Below are 17467 nucleotides of genomic sequence, written 5' to 3'. Positions count from 1 at the left end.
GTTTTTCTGTTTATATTCAGTAATGACAACAACTCAGAAGTCCTATTCTCAGAGATGACTTAAAAATAGCTCACATTTATTCCAGTCAAGTATTTTGAAAGGAATCTAATTTACAGAGTTTTCAAGATGCCATTTATAAAGGGATTATCATGATGGCAATTTTTCAAGTTTGGATCCTGCAGCACCCAACTCAGCCTTGTGAATTAACAGCCTTAGCATGCAGTGGGTTCAGTGTTCCCTTTCCAACTCTGAAATTTCAGTCTGTAGAAACTCGTGTAAATACCATATATTTAACTGAACAGGCCCTCAAATTCTTATTCTTACATGCTTGAGAAAGACAGGGATGTGTGTCTCTGTGTTTGTGTGTCTGGGTGTACACAGGCGCATGCAGGCATGCATCTTTCCATGCACAAATAAAGGGTAGACAAACGAGCCTCCTCAACCAAATCTATTGTCTGCAGCCAATTACAAATAGCACCAATTATTCCTGCATTGAGGCATGGGCAAAGTTTAGGAGAATTCTCAGCTGGGAGAAGAAACTCACAATGTATAAATATGCAGAAGAGGTGTATTAACTGCTTCATCAGCTTTAGGAAACTGCAACACCTGAACAATATTATCTCCCTGCTTACTTCACAGTACTGCGCAGCAAGAACGTACTTTGCTTTAAGGCAGCTAAGAAGTAACCAAAAAAATAAGGTATATTGCTTTTAAAGAAAAGGAAGAATTGAAGTACCCACCTATTAATTATTAGATATACACGGCCATTGACTTTGGCATGGCTATGAGGTGGGAGATGAAAGCACAGGATGAAAATGGGAAATGAATTAGAGAGAGAAAAGAAAGCCGTTAAATAGGAACTGAACACACTTTCCTGTCTACAATGTGTTATGGCACATTGTCATAACAATGCACACTCTGAAATTTTAACATACACCATGCAATGAAAAGTCTAGGAAGCTTAAAAATGCAACTCTTAGATATTTAGATCCTACGCAACTTCAGTCAGAACTACAGATAATTTTCATAGTCCTCAAAATGTGAGAACAGCCTTTACTGCTTTATTTGAAGTAAGCCTTAGAATACCACCAATTTTTAAAATATTTTTTTTCTTTTCAAAATATATATGTAAAGGTAATTATGGCAGAGCATCATAACAGAGAAATTATCTACCCCACCACCTTTATCTCTGACATCCCATAATTCATGGTACAGCAAGGAAATGGGTTTGGAAAGTCCTAATTAGAGAATTTTTCTTTCTCTTGCAGATGTCAAACTGTGACAATCAGTTCTGACACTTTTATAAATAGTGAGAAGTGCCTCACTCTGGCAGTTCCAATGTGCCAGTTTCTGTGTCCTCTCTTTGCAGCTGGCAGACCCTTACTCTTCAACTCACTCTGCAAATTTTGCTCATGAGAAGCTGCATTTTAATAAATGAACATTCTTAGCAATTTCAACAGGACTCTTCAGTTACACACAACTGTAGTACTGTAATCACACCTGGCAGTTCAAAAGCAGATGGAGGAACTGGACATGCTTTCTTTATTGCTTTCATGACCAGCTCTCAGCTGCTGCGATTATTTTAAGTGTACTATTAAAAGGACTGAGTTCTGTCTTGTTACTCAAAATAAAGGTTCTGTTTGTTTACTTTTTTTTTATTTTGTTGCCAAAGATGCAGCATAAAAGCAGTTTAAAAAGGTAAAGCATTTGTTAAGTGAATGCTAGTGTCTCCAAAGCAAAAAAGGAAAATTAATTTTTAGTAGCTTTGAGAGAAAACTGCACATATATATTAATCTTGAATCGGTTTTAATTGCCCCTGCTACTTATTGCTCGCATTACTCTTAAGCTGAAGATGGTTGTTGTGTTAGTTCTTATCCAGCTTTATGCATCACCAATATAAACATCAGCTGTGCTCTTATTGTGAAGCTTTGAACTATAAAGTCAGATGAGGCTCAATAGTGATTTATTGCATGAAGAGAAGAAAAGAGATGGATTTTCATATGCCAGACAGTGTTAGTAGGAGTACAAACCAAGAAAACTGCTCTGACTGGGGTATGGGTCATAATAGTTAAAGCTTCTCAGGAGGAACAAAGGAGATATTTGTGATTTTGAAAATACTGCAAAATGGCAAATGTAGCACATATGAAACATTTAACAGTTAAAAATATTTAACTTCTTATGTGACTGCTTAAAACAATCTAGTAAACATTTAGATTCAAAAAAATAGCATTCTAATGCCAAGATAAAAAAGCTGATGATATCACACCTTCCTCTTCATCTGTGACTTTAATAAAAAGCTTGGTACGACAATGAATGTCCACTTTCAGCATGATATCTCAAGGCCATTTATTTCTGGCAAAAATGTTTGCTCACAATGCATTAAAACATTTTGTTCTTCACCATCAGCAGTTCCATCCTTTGGGAATAAAGTGACTTTAGTCACAGTGATCCTCTTCATGCCACCATTTGGAAAGCTGTATAATATTCTTGTATCTTTCACGTGCAATGGAGAGATTTTCAAGTAGCGGTTGCGCAGGCAAAGTGAACCCATCAAAATCCTACGAGTGCCTCAGGGTCTTTTTGTTTTTATTCTGTGTCTATTGGATCACACTAGAAGGGAGGTGGAAACTTCCTTTGTTACTCAGCACAAACTGAGTGCAAACTTTGGGCTGCCAGAGAGCTTGCAGAGTTACTGCAAACTGTAAAGCATTCCCCCAAATGCTTGAGCCCAGGAAAAGCCCCATTTCAGATTGGACACATATGTGGGCTCTGTTTTCAGGACCTGGCCAATTCTGAGCTCTTAACATATACCTACTACTGCACAGAAGTCCACTATGGGCAAGGGAAATTTGCTCATAGGCCATTACAAAAGCACCCTTGAATCTACCATCACATTTAGCAATTCAAGAAGAGCAACAGGAGAGCTGTTACAAAGACAGACATTTAAAAATTAAGTTTAATCCCCCCCACATCTTTATTAGGAAATTTTATCAAGTTTGATCAGTTCTGGTCTTAGCAATTATTTAAATATAGAAATTGGAAGTATTCCATAGAACTGGAGCTTATTCTCATGGCACAAACTTGTACCATACACTGTGAAGTAGCTTCATGTCGACTTGAATGTATGAAAAATAATTGAAATGCTTTTTAAATCTTGCATAACGTAGAACATAATTCCCTGTTAAGTAATTGGCATCATTCCCTGTGGTCTATGTGGTGTAATGCAGCTAGTCCCAGTTCATAGAAGTCCAGCTGAGATACACCTATCACTAGACAGGTGAACATTCTAAAAGTGGGGTCTAAATTAATTGCTCACTTCAAAAAATGAACATAATTGTCATTGCATAATATAACACTATGTACTACAAAACCATTTCTCTCTCTCATACTCCTGGAGGATCCTAGGCCAGACTGGTTTTTGCACAGGAAAATATGTAAGAACCGAACACTGGAAAAGTGATGTCCCAGATTCACGAAAAAACGCTAATGAATGTCTAGATGAAATCACCAAATGTCTAGCACAGCCAAGGGTCAGTACTGTGAAAAATAACCACAAATTCGGAATTCTTCTGTTTCTGAAGATTAACTTTACAAAAAGACCTAACTGTTCAATGCAAATGTGGTGTTTTCCACACATATCCAAATCTTCATGTGGATGTCAAAATGGATGTTGAAACAAAAGAAGTGACCCAAAATAAAAGCTGTATTTCTTAATACTGACAGGAACACACATACAAAAGGGCACACACAGTAATTAACCTAACTGCCAGTAAAGGTCAAAGCCAATTAAATAAATATATAAATGTCATTGGTACCTTTGAAAATGTATCTTAAAATTAAAAAGTTCAGTATGTAGGGGAAAATGGGGAAAGACAGATACTTTGGTCGTAGTGGGGTGCTGGATACTGTGCACTTTCTTTTTAAGCCAGCTAGTCATAGCAAAGGCAAATAATATCTACCAAAAAGTGAGCATCACAAGATAGTCAGAAACAGCATTTCCATACAGATCATCAATAGCTGAATTTATTTTGCTTCTTTACCTGTAAATAGTGTTGTCCTGTTTGCTGGTTACAGCTTTTAAATCAGTGATCTGCAGAAACCGATCATGGAAATAGTGAAGGTGTAAGATACACACCAGTAGGAAGGAGGTGGGGATAAAGATGCGTGTGAATAGATCAGCCACAGAAAACTGTTTTAAGCCGAGGTCCTCTAGTCTGGAAAAAAAAAAAAGCATTCCACTAAGGCACCTTTTCACACAAAATATTCTTTCCATGAGACATTTCTACAAATTATTTCCAATAGAAAATAAGGGGATGGTACTTTTTGTGTGGTTTTGGTTTCTAAAATTCTCCCAAACTAGCAAGTTTTACAATGCAAGTATCCTGTGTTCAGACTCAGTAATGTAGAGAGGTACTGTAAAAGTACAGTCAAATGAACAAACTCTGCCACAGATCTCTTGAATCAGATGAGTTTTCTCTGACTGAAAGTCCTGCACTGGAGATCCACTTATATTGCTTATACTTTCCAGTGTAAGCTTGTCTTGAGAAATGCCCAACTCATCATAAGGATGAAGAATCCCAGTGCTCCTTATTAGCTGGAAAGCAGGTTTACTTTCATCAGTTCTAAACATCTTGCAGATCTACCCTTAATCTTTCCCTGGATCTGGCTCCTATGGTTGAAGTGGTGAAGAGAAGTATTGGCACTGTATTGAGAACATAAGCAATCCAAAGGCCTAAGCAGCCAATTGGAGAAAATACAACTCTGAGCTCCTCTCTTGGTTTTGCTCAGTTCTATGGTTATATCAATAAATCTATGGCTTCATAACTGAGTGCCTAAAATCAGCTATGCCTGAGAATGGCTGCATGATGTTTTTCTCCCATAAGAAGAAAGACTTCTCTTAGATCCTTCCATCACACTGAACTCAGATAAAAGATACAAATAAAAAATTAATCAAAACCACTCACTTCCTTTCATCCAGGCCTGTCATGTTCTTCCACAACCCAGGGAATGACTCAAACTGGTATGTGTAGATGAAGATAAGTACCAACATCGTGTAAACAACCACTGACATCCAGAAGTACTTTAAAATCTTTCTCCACCATTCATAGTGTACCTGAAAATCACACACTAAAGATGCTGACACAAGCTGAAGGCAAAGACACCGATAAAAATATTGGCAACATTGTACTGTCAAACAAGAATGAAGAACACTATTTTTCCCAGCTGGTCTGAAGTAAGCAATGATTACCAAGTGTCAGGCACAGATTTTTGAGTTAGTTTTTACTCCTGATGCAAATGCATTGAACTTTTGTGCAAAAATGTCTGATGAGATATGGGCCATGGACACAAAGTCAGGGACAGCTTCAGCCAGCTAATTTCATCACTATTAGGAGTAGAAAGTCCAGGAGAAGAGGGACTGCCATGCTCATTGGGGTGTGGAAGCAGTGTGGACCAGCTGTCATAAAAACTGGTGGCTATGTAGAATGTGCATAGACTCAGAATTTTCCACAAAGGTTCCAAAGCTTATGGTGAAGTGGCATGCCAGAGGTGTGCATTGTATCTAATTTACATGCACTTCGCCTGTCACTATAACCAAAAAACCAGAGGAAAATTAGTCTTAATCCCTTCAAATGGTCTTATTCTGTTGTGCTTAACTAAAGAACAAGTTCACTGTTAATGAATTCTATTTGGAGCTACTTTATTACCAAGCTAAAAGTACGAACAGTCCTATTCAAGGATAAAATTCAGTTAACACAGTTCTCCCTTACCTGGTAGAGGGCCACACAGAAGAGGAACAGTACCATGTAGATGATTTTGTACATGACAATTGTACCCTCAAAGCTGACAAAGAAGAACATGCCCCCACAGACGTAAATCCAGTACTTGATTAACATAGCCATCACCAGCTTCCCCAAGACTTTCATAATATCCTGTTCATCCTCCTCCTCTCCCTCCTCCTCCTCTTCCTTCTCCTCTTCCTGTTCTTCTGACACTTCTCCCTCCTGCGACTCCTCTTCTGCAAACACAGAGTCACATTTGGCCTGTCTCTTCTGGGGACTTTTAGTAAGAATTTAAATGGATGGAAAGTAAAATCTCTGCACACAACACAGAAACTTAAAACTCAATATTCACAAGAGACTGTAATTCCTAATCATGCATGCCTCCAGAGCAAGGAAAAGGGTTTTAACTTTGTGTGAGCTTAAACCTGCTGCTGGAGCCATAGGGCACATGGCTATACATCCTTACCAGACACCCACCTTCTCTTTGTCTGAAATGTCAGCAGCTTTAGTGGAAAATTAGAGCTTAAGGGTTGCATAATGGATAACAGCCAAAACACTTTCCATATACTCTTATACTATCGAGTAAGCAACCTTTTGAATTGGAAAACAAAGAGACCACCAGCACCACCAGAAACCTCACGAGTTTAAACTCTCATCTCGAGTTCCAGCCTTTTGTCTTGAGCTTCATCCTTTAGATAATATTGTGTTTATCCTCAAAAACCACAACCAAGGGAAAACATTAACATAAACCCAAAGAAGCTTAAAAAATAGAAGTGCTGCACTAACACTGCAGTTTTTCAAAAAAGCTACCATTTATCCAGGTTTTTGTGCTGCACCTGGGCCAGAAAAGAAATGCTGCTTTGGCCTTATGAAGAGGTCAAGATTCCCCAGTTATTAACCTTATGACGTATGTGGAGATTAGGGTAAGTGACCCCCAGCAGCAAGTACGTGCGCAAGTACCTAGATAACAGGGCTTGCCAGAACCATAGCACAGTTGTTTTTCCTTCCACTGAGAGCAATATTGAAACTTCACCATCAAAATGCTTGCCCACTCCTTTTGTCCCACTCACCATCCCCCTTCTCAGGCTCTTGCCTTGAAAATCCTTGTAGTACAGCTTTGACATTGATCAGATGTTTTACTGAGACAAGGCTTACAATTAATCAGAGACAGAACAACATCACTGCTTCCAGGGCTCACTTTCTGCCATTTCAGTGCATTGAACTTTTTCAGTTTAACATCCAGAGAGAGAGAGAGAGGGCAAGGAATATTTGAAGGAACATGTGTCCATAGCAAAAGGAAGAACAGGTCACTGAGTTATTAGGCAAGCTGAATCTATAAAAGTAAACTTTGCTCTCAGGTGTGCTTGAGCCCCTGCACTGAAAAAACATATCCTTTTTTTCCCACTGAAATTTGTAGTTTAACTTCTGTGTCTGTAAAAGAGTTTATGCAGCAACACAACTTTCAAGGAATTTAGCAACTTTTCCTAGGTAAACTCATCTCCTGTGGTTAAACTTTAAGGCAATTAATCCCCTGGTTTGAGTTGGGAACACAGCAGTAGACTGATCATTTGAAAGTTTCATGATCTTTCTGAAATGAGTCATTTTATAACCTTCCAGTAAAGAACATTTTATATGAAGTTCTAAAGTTTAAAAGTGTTTTACTTCTATAGCTCAGAGATAGCTGCACATAGATTTTGTAATATCTTTCTTAGCTAATAACAGATACCTTGCTAATTGCTTTCAGCATCAGAGAAATGCAGTAACTGGAACTTCTATCATGACTGAAGGACTAAATTGGATCTGGCTTTACCTTTTTCTTCATTTTCTTCACTTCCAACTTTGACCTCAGATAAAGTAGCTTCTTTTAGCCGAAGTGCTTTCTGTTCAGTGAGGTGTTGCCTAAGCAGTAGCCAGAAAGTAATTGTGAAAAGAATCTGCAAACAAAAATCAAAACAAAACCAACAGACTAATTGTATATCCTATGTCCTACTGATGAAAGCATAGGTTTTCACAAATTTTGCATGCCTTTGTTTTCTCTGTCTCTCAGAAAATGGCAGCAATGGCAGCGGTGTCAAAGTGCATCTTATGGCAAGTTATGTTATTTAGGAAACATCCTGCATTACAGACAACTTGGCTTCATTTGCACATTTTCATTTCTTAAAGATATTCACTTATATGCATCTATTCCTACCCTGTTTTATTCAGTTTTTAACTACTGTCCTATAAGTTTAGGGATCTTCTTATTATGCCTTGATTGATATAATTCCCATTTGTTGTGTTTTTGTTCATTTTTTACCCTTTTTTCAGGGAAGAAGCATATGCAAGAGTGTGTTGTCATTATCATGATTTTGTACATCATAAATATTTTGATTTAGGAGGTTTGTTACTTCAGGTGCTTAAACACAGTTAATTTAAAAATCCATTTTTTTGGTATGTCTTGCAGTTACAGAAGACCCAGTTAATGGAATATGCTTTGTATTTGCAACAATTACAAGAGCTGAGATAGCTCTCAATTCTTTTAAGAGCTTCAAGAGATGTTAATTCAGTAACAGCAGGATACCTTAGAAGTAAATGGATTTCTTTAATGAAAAGTGCAATTCTGTGTGTTGCAAAAAGCTACATTCAACAGCTTGCAATACCAAGAGTTGGACAAAATTTAAAAAACATGATACCTGTTGTCACACACTTGATTTTATGTTTGCTCTCTGCAAAGTTTTTGCTAATTTCCCTTCACAGAAGGAGACTTATTTCACTACATAGCTAGAAGAACAGAAAATTTCAAAGAAGAAGCACGTAAGAGCCAAATATTTGCACACAATAGAATGGCAAGGCCAGTGGTACTGTGTATTTTTTTTTTCTAATGCACAAGACCTTAATGGGGAAAAAGATTGCTCCCAGGAGATGGCTTTTTTATTGACATTGCTGCTAACACTGAGCCATGGCAGCAGATTGTCAGTCTGTGTGACTTGTCACAGTTCCCCAGATACCTACTGGAGCTCTAGCTTTTCCAACACAAACCTTTGATATTGTAAAACACAGACTTTCTTCTGCAGTGATTAGCTCTGACTTCCTGCCACATTTACTCCCTTGTTCTACTCGGCATTTCCACAGCCAGAGCTGGCTCTAAGAAAAGTCTTGAAGGGTTGCAGATGAAAGAAATGCTTTTAGTCACCTTTTACAGTATAGATTTTATCTCATTTTCAGACCAGGAAACACATATAGCATGCAGACACTTATGCAGAGAGAATTACAGTACACTTTCTGCAGAATACAGCATCTAGTCTCCATTTAAATTCAACCATTATTCAAAGGACTTTAAATTAGGAATAAAGAGGGGTACAGAGTTACTAGTAGATAAACTGCTAAAGAGAGACTGATGGACAAGGCTAACAAGCAAAGGGTGCCTGGGGTGATGTGAACAAAAGGAAATACATAATCAGCAAAACAGGGCTTATGCAGGGTCACTGCAAGCATTTGTATATATAATCAAGGCAATTACTTCAACACAGCTTTACAGGGAAACCTGCCAGATTCTTTCTGGGAAAACAGCATGTCAGGTACCCCTCTCAAGTGCCTGTAAACTTGAGCCCTGCAGCATGGTGAACAAACCCAAGCAATCAGAGATCTCTGTGCAGGGCTGTGTTGCTCTTGTTGGGATGAGAGAGACAGGGTGTGATGCCTTGAATAATTGCTACAGGCTACAGGCTCCTTAGGAAGCACAGGCCTGAAAGATGCAGAGGTGAGATTGGGATTTGCACAGCAACAGAGCTGGAATGCATAGACTCTGCCTGCATGCATAGACTCTGCCTGGCCATGCATGCTCAGACATGGTTAGAAAAGTCAAGCCTGAAACTGAGTTTGGCAAGGCACATCAAGCAACAAGATTTGCTTCTGAACATGCCTCAGCAAAAAAAAGGAGGCTAGGGAAAATCTAGGCCCTGGTGAGTGGGGCGAAGGCCCTGGTGACACAGGGCATGGAAGAAACTGAGGTAGCAAATGCCTTCTGTGCCTCAGCCTTTGCTAGCAAGACTGCTCTTAGGAAACACAGTTCCTGGAGACCATGGAAAAGTCTGAAGCAAGGATGAGTCTTCCTTTGGTGGAACAGGCTTGGATCAGGGAATATTTAAAGAAAGTGGACGTACATAAGTGCATGGGTCCTGATGGGATGTGCCTAGGAGCTGGCTGGTGTCACTAGTAGAGGTTACTCTCAATGATATTTGATCAAACATGGTGATGGGAGAATTGCTGAGGAAAGGAAATGTCACTCTTCTTTTCAAGAAGTTCAAGATGAAGGATCAGGCCTGGACAACCTCACTTCAATCCCTGGGAGGGTGATAGAAGTGAGATGTTGGAAAAGGCTTCCTAGAGAAGCAGTGGATGCTCCATCATTGGAAGTGTCCAAGGTCAGGCTGGATGGAACTTTGAGCAACCTGATCTAGTGAAAGATGTCCCTGCCTATGGCAGGGGGTTGGGCTAAATGATCTTGAAAGGTCCCTGCTGATCCCAAACCATTTTGTGTTTCTAGTGTGATGGAGGAGCTAATCCTGAAAAACATTTCCAGGCAAATGAAGGATGAGAAAACCATCATGAATAGTCAGAGTGTATCTGTTCAGAGGAAGCTTGACCAGCTTCATAAACTTTTATGATAAAATGACTGACCTGGTAGATGAGAGGAGAGCAGCAGATACTGTCTCTTAGACTCCAGACAGAAACTGTCCCCCTTAAGGTGGTCTGGGGGAAGCTGATGGAGTGTGGGCTGGATGAGCAGTGAGCTGAACTGAAAACTGACTGAACAGCTGAGCTCAATGGGTGGTGATCAATGGCATAAAGTCTACTTGGAGGTCAGTTATTAGCAATGTGCCCCAGGGGTCAATACTAAACCCAGTCTTGTTCAACATCCTCATTTTTAATCCAGATAATGGGGGAGAGTGTACCCTCACCAAGTTTACTGATAACGCACACCTGGGAGGAGTGGCTGACCCACCAGAGGGTCATGCTGCCATCCAGCAGGACCTCGACAGGCAGGAGAGAGGGGCTGGAGAGAGGGGCCAGGACATCAGGGCTTTCAACAAGGTGATGTACAAAGTCCTGCACCTGGGGAGGAAGAACCAGCTCATGTACCATTAGGTGTTGGGGTCCAATCAGCTGGAGAGTAGTTTGGCAGAAACAGCCTGTAGATCCTGGTGGACAACAAGTTACAACTAAACCAGCAATGTGCCCTTATGACAAAGAATGTTAATGGCTGCATTAGGAGGTGTTGACAGCAGGTTGAGGAAGGTGATTCTTCTTCCCTACTCAGCACTGAGAGGTGAGGCCACAATTTGAGTGCTGTGTCCTGTTCTGGCACCCCAGTACAAGAGAGATGGATCTACAGGAGAGAGTCTAGCTGAATGGCCATGAAGGGACTGGAACATCTCTCCTATGTAAAAGACAAAGCTCAGGAGGAATCTCATTCAATGTCTATATATATCTAAAGGGAGGCGTGAAGAGGCTGGAGCCAGACTCTTTTCAGTGGTACCCAGTGATGGGACCAGAGGCAATAGGCACAAATTGAAACATGGGCCATTCCCTCTGAACATCAGGAAACTTTTTTTCCTGTGAGGGTAATTGAGCACTGGCACAGGTTGCCCAGGATGTAACAAGGGTTTCCACTCATAGGGATATTCAAAAACCATCTAGGCATGGTCCTGGGCAATCAAGATGTCTCTGCTTGAGAGTTGGACCAATGACCTCCAGAAGTCTTTTTTGGCTTCAACTATTGTGTGATTCTGTGAAAGCTATGGAGTACATTTAATTCAGCTTAAAAAACCCCATTAAACACCTAATGGCTTTATGGATGTGGCCAAATCACCATATACACACACCAACTTCTTGACAGTATCTGTTTTTAGACAAGATGTTTGATGATATAGCCAATAAGAAATAATATCAAAGGGAATGAAGTATTAAGACAGTTAAAATTCCTTAGAGATTTATGAAGTCATTAAAAAAAAAAGTAAAACTTCTCTTGCAGAACCCCTTGAGCTTTATCCTTCTTACCAAACTAGCCCTACTGTTACAAGACAAATAATACAGCACTCACTAACTTTCAAATGCATTAAAGACCCAGGAATGGTTGTCCAAAAGGTATTGCCAACAAGGAAGATGTCATACAGAATCAACTTAAATTGTAATTAGGGGTCACAAGGGAAGTGATCCACTTAGCACAAGGGGAGCAGTGCCAACTAGATGCACTCCCTGAGATGCCCCTCTTGAGTGCTCTAGGAAAAAACATCCTCTTTTTGCTCAGTCCCTTCTCCAGGAGAAAAATTGCAGAACAAAATGCTTTTTCAAGACATTAAAAAAAAAATCTATCATGCACTGGGGTCAGCAAATTCTCTTGGTTCTAACCTAAAATGGACTTCAACTCATGCTGATTCAGGTGTAAGGATAAAGAATTAAACCTCAGCCACCCACTGCTATGTGCTGCTGCTTGTGCCAAACCATTAGGGAGTGAGTAGTATTGGTAATTGCAATGACAACACAGTTCCAGTTGCCATCACAGTCACAGACAGATCTGACATCCCATGGGTATTAATCTAGAGAATCAAATAACATCTGGTTTTGAATTCAGTTTATAAAACCAAGCAAGTGAGAAATTTCAATCCACCAAGTACTTTCTACAGAACTATCATGAAAACCTAAAAGGTGTCTGAACCATTTGCTCTAGTATTAGCTTAATATGCAAGAAGCAATTTTCTGAACACTCTTTCTAATGACTTACCCTTTACTTTAGAATTGCTGCTGAATACTGTAGATGCACTCTTAAAGAAATGTCAAGAGATCCATATTTTTATCACAATATACTTTGTGGTTTCATAAATAAATCTCAGCTGTTTGTTACACTTACCTTTGATGCCAACTCCCCAGGTTCTTTTCTTTTTAAAAAACCAGATACTTGAGGAAGTTCATCATTCTTGAGCTCAATACTCCATATATACTGTAATATTAGCAGTAAATTTCCATAAAAAACCATGAATGGTGAACTGATCATGGCGTATTTCCTTCGGTCCCGAATCATCCACAACGTGCAAGACCAGATCAGTAATACAAAAGTCAACCAGCTGTGATATGTGATGCTCCATGCCTTGTGGAAGGAGGAAAGAGAGGAAAAAATGTCCACAGATGGATTCAGGAACAGCACAGATGCAGATTTCCAGTTACACTTCATTCACATATTTTAATTTTCATCAGACTCTCACCCACATTAATCACCTACTGGACCAGCTTAAATAAACCCCTTGGAGAACCTGCAGAAAGTAGATTCTGAGGGCAAACCCTTGATGCATTAGCTGCACTTTGTAAGCAGACTCATTGCCTCCCGTTACACCAAACTAAAAGAGATGGAAAATAAAAATTCAAGTTTGAGCACAGAATTTTTTCTTGCGAAACAGCAGCAAAGAATTCAGAGTAGGAATGGCGAAACCAAATCAATGGGTACTGCATTGAAGGCCTTTGACACCGTTACAAAACATTAACTCAATACTGCTCTAGCTTTTGTGGAATCAGTTTAAAATGGAAAGCTATGGTGTGCTTTCCACCCAACCTGAAGACCATTTAGTCTACAGTAACTGTGGTAGATTACCTGAATACTCAACAACTACAGAACATTTTCTACAGCTTTCAGAAGTCTGTTTTTGAAAACTTCTCTATTAAACACTGAAGAAAAGGATTTAGGGGGTTTAAGTGTTTTTTATCTATATTATATTATTGATTTAGGACTAAATTTAGTTGTGTATCTGCTGCTATAACTGTGGAGAAACTGTCAATAAAGCATTAAAAAAATTATTAAACATTAAGAATATTTCTATCAGGTTAGCTTAGCCCTCCAGGAAATTGTGTCTTTTAAGGGTATGTGAAAAACACTGATATGCTACTTCTCCATCCTTGTATGAGAAAATAGCTTACACTTTGGCTGTAGTATAAACGGAATTTCCATTAGAGCATACCACAAGTAAATTCATAAATTCATTTGGATCACATAAAATCAGAATATGTCATGAAGATAAAAGCTAGCAATAAACTACAAGTAAGTTCTTCAAATATATAGTCTCCTTTTATATTGAGAGATATAACCCTGGGACTTAATTAAAAGGGAAATGCAGACCTGGTCTGATAGGTGTCTCTGCCCAAGGCAGGGGGTTGGAACTAGATAACTTTTAAAATCCCTTCCAACCCAAACCATTCTATGATCCTTAGATCATAGAAGTACATGAGTTTAAAAAATAGGAAAAAAATTAGTGTCAATATGAAAATAACTAACTACTTGCTGATATCTCAAAATGCATCAATCCAGATCCATATTTTGCACAAGGAGCCTGCCTTATTTACAGGGGAAATTTTTTCTGTTAAAAGACAGCCAATAAAGTTTGAAACTTTATGCAAACAAGAGGCAGCCAAGGTAATTTGTTTTACTGTTTTTAATGCAAAATTGGGCCAAGAAGCTTTATGGTTAATTTCATCATAGTTGAAACTTCTCCAAAACAGTAAAAGCAAAGCTTGCATTGGGAATATAGAAAGACATCTAATCATTATGTGGAAACCTTGGTATAATGCAGCTCAAAGTATTTGCAACAAGTAGGCTTAAAAACAAGCAGCAGCATGAAAAAGAGAAAGACGGGTAATAAATAAAACAACATGAAAGTCTGCCTTGGCACAAAGTTGTATTTTCCTTGAGATCTTTCTGTGTCAATACAGGAAACCAGACTTTACAGATCCTTTCTTCTCAGAGAGTCATTGGATGCATGCATTGCCTGAATTAGGAACCATATTTTTACAGTTTTCTATATCAGTATGACATGCATTAATTTTACATGTAAATTTTTGAGTGGTGCAAACACATGACAAACCTGCTTGTGTAAGAGCTTGGGAATCAATAGAAAACTGAGACCCAGTGGTTTTTTGGTATTCAACAGACAACAAAGCCTGGGGCTCTCAGTCCTGGAAATGTGTTGTCCTACTTAAAGGTGTGCAACAGTCCTAGGAATTAATAACCTAAAATGGGCTCAAAATTATGCAGACCCCATCTTGATATTTTTTAAGCCTGATACAAAGACTTGCTGAAAACCAACCAATGAGACTACTTTCAGAAAAACATGGAGAAGACACTTTCATAAAATCAGCAGCATTCTTTTTGTTGCTAGTACTTACCATCATAGCTATCAGAGCACAAATGTAGCTTTGTTTCATGATAAATTGAAACACAGAGACTAGGGCATGCAATTTAACATTTTCCTTTTCCTCCTGAGTAACCTCCTCTTCTTCTTCTTCCTCCTCCCCTTCCTTTTCTAAGTAGAAAAAGAAAATCTTATTTGCAATCCATGCTGGTGTAAAGATAGTACATGCATCCTCTACTGAAATTACTTTGCTTGCAATCACTCTGATGTCTACTCCAAATCACTGGGTTGGTAGGCAAAGTATTCTGGATGGTAACACTTAGAGCCCAGTTTACAAAACTGTTGTATGGGTATCCATCATTGCAAGGTGACAGCAGTTATTTAATTTAACAGGCCAAAGAGCTTACCAAAATGACAAGAAATGCTACAGGCAGTGACTGGAGATACAGAATATGAAAAACACACGGAAAAAATGACAATTCCTGGGCCATTTACTACCTGACATGCCATCCGAGGGCTCCCACTTGTACTGTGGTGTGGAGTACACGTCTGCTTTGGCTGGGCCATTTTCTAGTGGCAGTGCAGGGTGGATGGTGTGATAGTCAGCAGGGTTCCCGTTCACTGTCACCAGCAGCACCTGCCAGGACACCGGAGAGAGGCAATGCATTTATTGTGGCTCTTAGAGGACTGGGACTCCTACTTCTGTGTTTTGCTACTCTTGGAGTGCCAATGTTAAAAGAGGTTAACAGGCAGCTGCAGTTACTTCCATGAAACTGGTATGTTATAGTTGTGTTGCATGCAAGAGTAACACAGAACAGCTTCCAAAATTTATCGTCGTCAGATTTTTATGTCATACCAATAGAAGTAACTTAAAAATCATTCTTCTTCTTAGGCAAACTACTTCATCAGGATTTTCAGACTTCAGTTCACATCTAGTTATTTCCAGTAGTTATTAAAATAATGGCTATAAATGACTTTCCAATTTGAATTTTTAGTGGTGAGATCTACATTTGCAGCTGTTAATAAAACCACTTGTGGTTGTCATTGTTATTGATTGCACATTTTTGTCACTTAGTAGTGCTAATTCAACACTTTTTTCATTCTTTTATACTTGTGACTTCAATTTCAGCCCTTGTGCTTGTTTGAATAAGGGCTCCAGCAATCACAACCATCAATATCTTTCCTATTGGCAGAAATTCACACATGCTGTGGGTGAGTGATGGCAATACGTGCTCAAGACTGACTTCTGCTCAGGCTGTGAGACAGGACCATATCTTGCTTGTCAAAACTATTCGCAGGCATGTGCAACAGCCTGTGAACTGTTTCAGAATAGTATCTGGGTTATGTTCAGTCATATCCAGCTCCACCAAGTACAAGGCTGTGGAGCATGTTTAGATTAGGCTATAGATGCTCCTAAAATTCATCTTCATCTCCATTCTCCTGTGGGTGCTAAACAGAGGGGACGTTTCTGCTTTCAGAGTCTGCTAAGGTCTATAGCAGTCAAGATAAATGGATCATTTGCTGTCTGTTCAAATAAAGACTTGGATTTTCTGTAATCTGCAAATTGAATGCATATGTGCTGTCGGTCATGCGTTAAGGGCCTCAGCATTCCAACACGAATGAAATTAAAAAATATAGCAAAGAAACTAAATCAAATTTAAAGGTGGTTTGCATTAGAAAGCATATTTTCATATCTTATTCAAACCCAATGAAATAGCAAAGATCGTTTGCCAGTTGGTACTACTACAAGCAGCTTAATTTCAAGTGATCAATCAATCGTTTCTCAGGGAAATTATTAAGGAAGCAGAAGACAATTACATTTAGGGTAATCAAGATTATAGGGTAAATGGCAGGTTAAGCATAAATCTAGAAGTTTTACAAATGTCATCTAAGGTTTTATCTGTAGGTATCTTTGTTGTCTGTATTACACACATTGAGAAGAATTGCAAAATTACAAAGACTAGTAGTATACTAACATCCGATGGCTTGTATTCATCTTGGGTCATTGACAGAAGCTGCAAAAAGCAATGCAAGAACAAATTATTACAGAAGCACAGCTCAAGCATTAGTAAGTCTGACTTCTTGAATACATGCATGCATATGTGCTGACTTTTGCAGATTTGCACCAAGAAATTCAGAAAGAATTCTTAAAAAGTCAGCAGAATTGTACAATACCATAAAATTGTATTCAGTGTGCCATAGCATTGACATAATTTTACTGTATGCTCCTGTGAATTTTAAACCAGAACTGAGAAGGTTGCATTGAAATTTTGGATGCTAACTCAAAGAATTAATCAGTATTGCATTATACTGATTAACTGCTTTCTAATGTCTTTCTAATGATCCAATGCTTAAAAACTAAGTTTTTAAACAATCATTAGAATTACTACAATTATAAAAATAGTTCCAATAAAATGGTGATGCATAAAATACAATACTTTATCCATTTGCCAGCTCCTTTCCCATTACTATTATTGTAGTGGATTTCTTGGGGCTTGAGTATATGTGGCTTAAGTATATATGAATATTCAT

General features: G+C 38.8%; 1 protein-coding gene across 1 annotated transcript in view; it reads right to left on the bottom strand.

Annotated features, from left to right (window-relative positions):
- PIEZO2 (piezo type mechanosensitive ion channel component 2) overlaps nt 1–17467 on the bottom strand; it is a 286729-nt gene that overhangs the window by 76053 nt on the left and 193209 nt on the right. Inside the window, exons 10-18 of the mRNA XM_071456986.1 lie at nt 16912–16950; nt 15434–15572; nt 14970–15106; nt 12670–12906; nt 7591–7714; nt 5769–6016; nt 4965–5113; nt 4041–4214; nt 741–782 (exon numbers count right to left, since the gene is read on the bottom strand). Coding sequence (XP_071313087.1) covers nt 741–782; nt 4041–4214; nt 4965–5113; nt 5769–6016; nt 7591–7714; nt 12670–12906; nt 14970–15106; nt 15434–15572; nt 16912–16950 — 1289 coding nt within the window. The remainder of the gene's footprint in view (nt 1–740; nt 783–4040; nt 4215–4964; nt 5114–5768; nt 6017–7590; nt 7715–12669; nt 12907–14969; nt 15107–15433; nt 15573–16911; nt 16951–17467) is intronic.

The sequence above is a fragment of the Agelaius tricolor genome, unplaced genomic scaffold (assembly GCF_023055355.1).
Source record: "Agelaius tricolor isolate 1412-34295 unplaced genomic scaffold, bAgeTri1.0.p SCAF_2, whole genome shotgun sequence".
Classification (NCBI taxonomy): domain Eukaryota; kingdom Metazoa; phylum Chordata; class Aves; order Passeriformes; family Icteridae; genus Agelaius; species Agelaius tricolor.
This window is presented reverse-complemented; position numbering and strand designations above follow the sequence as displayed.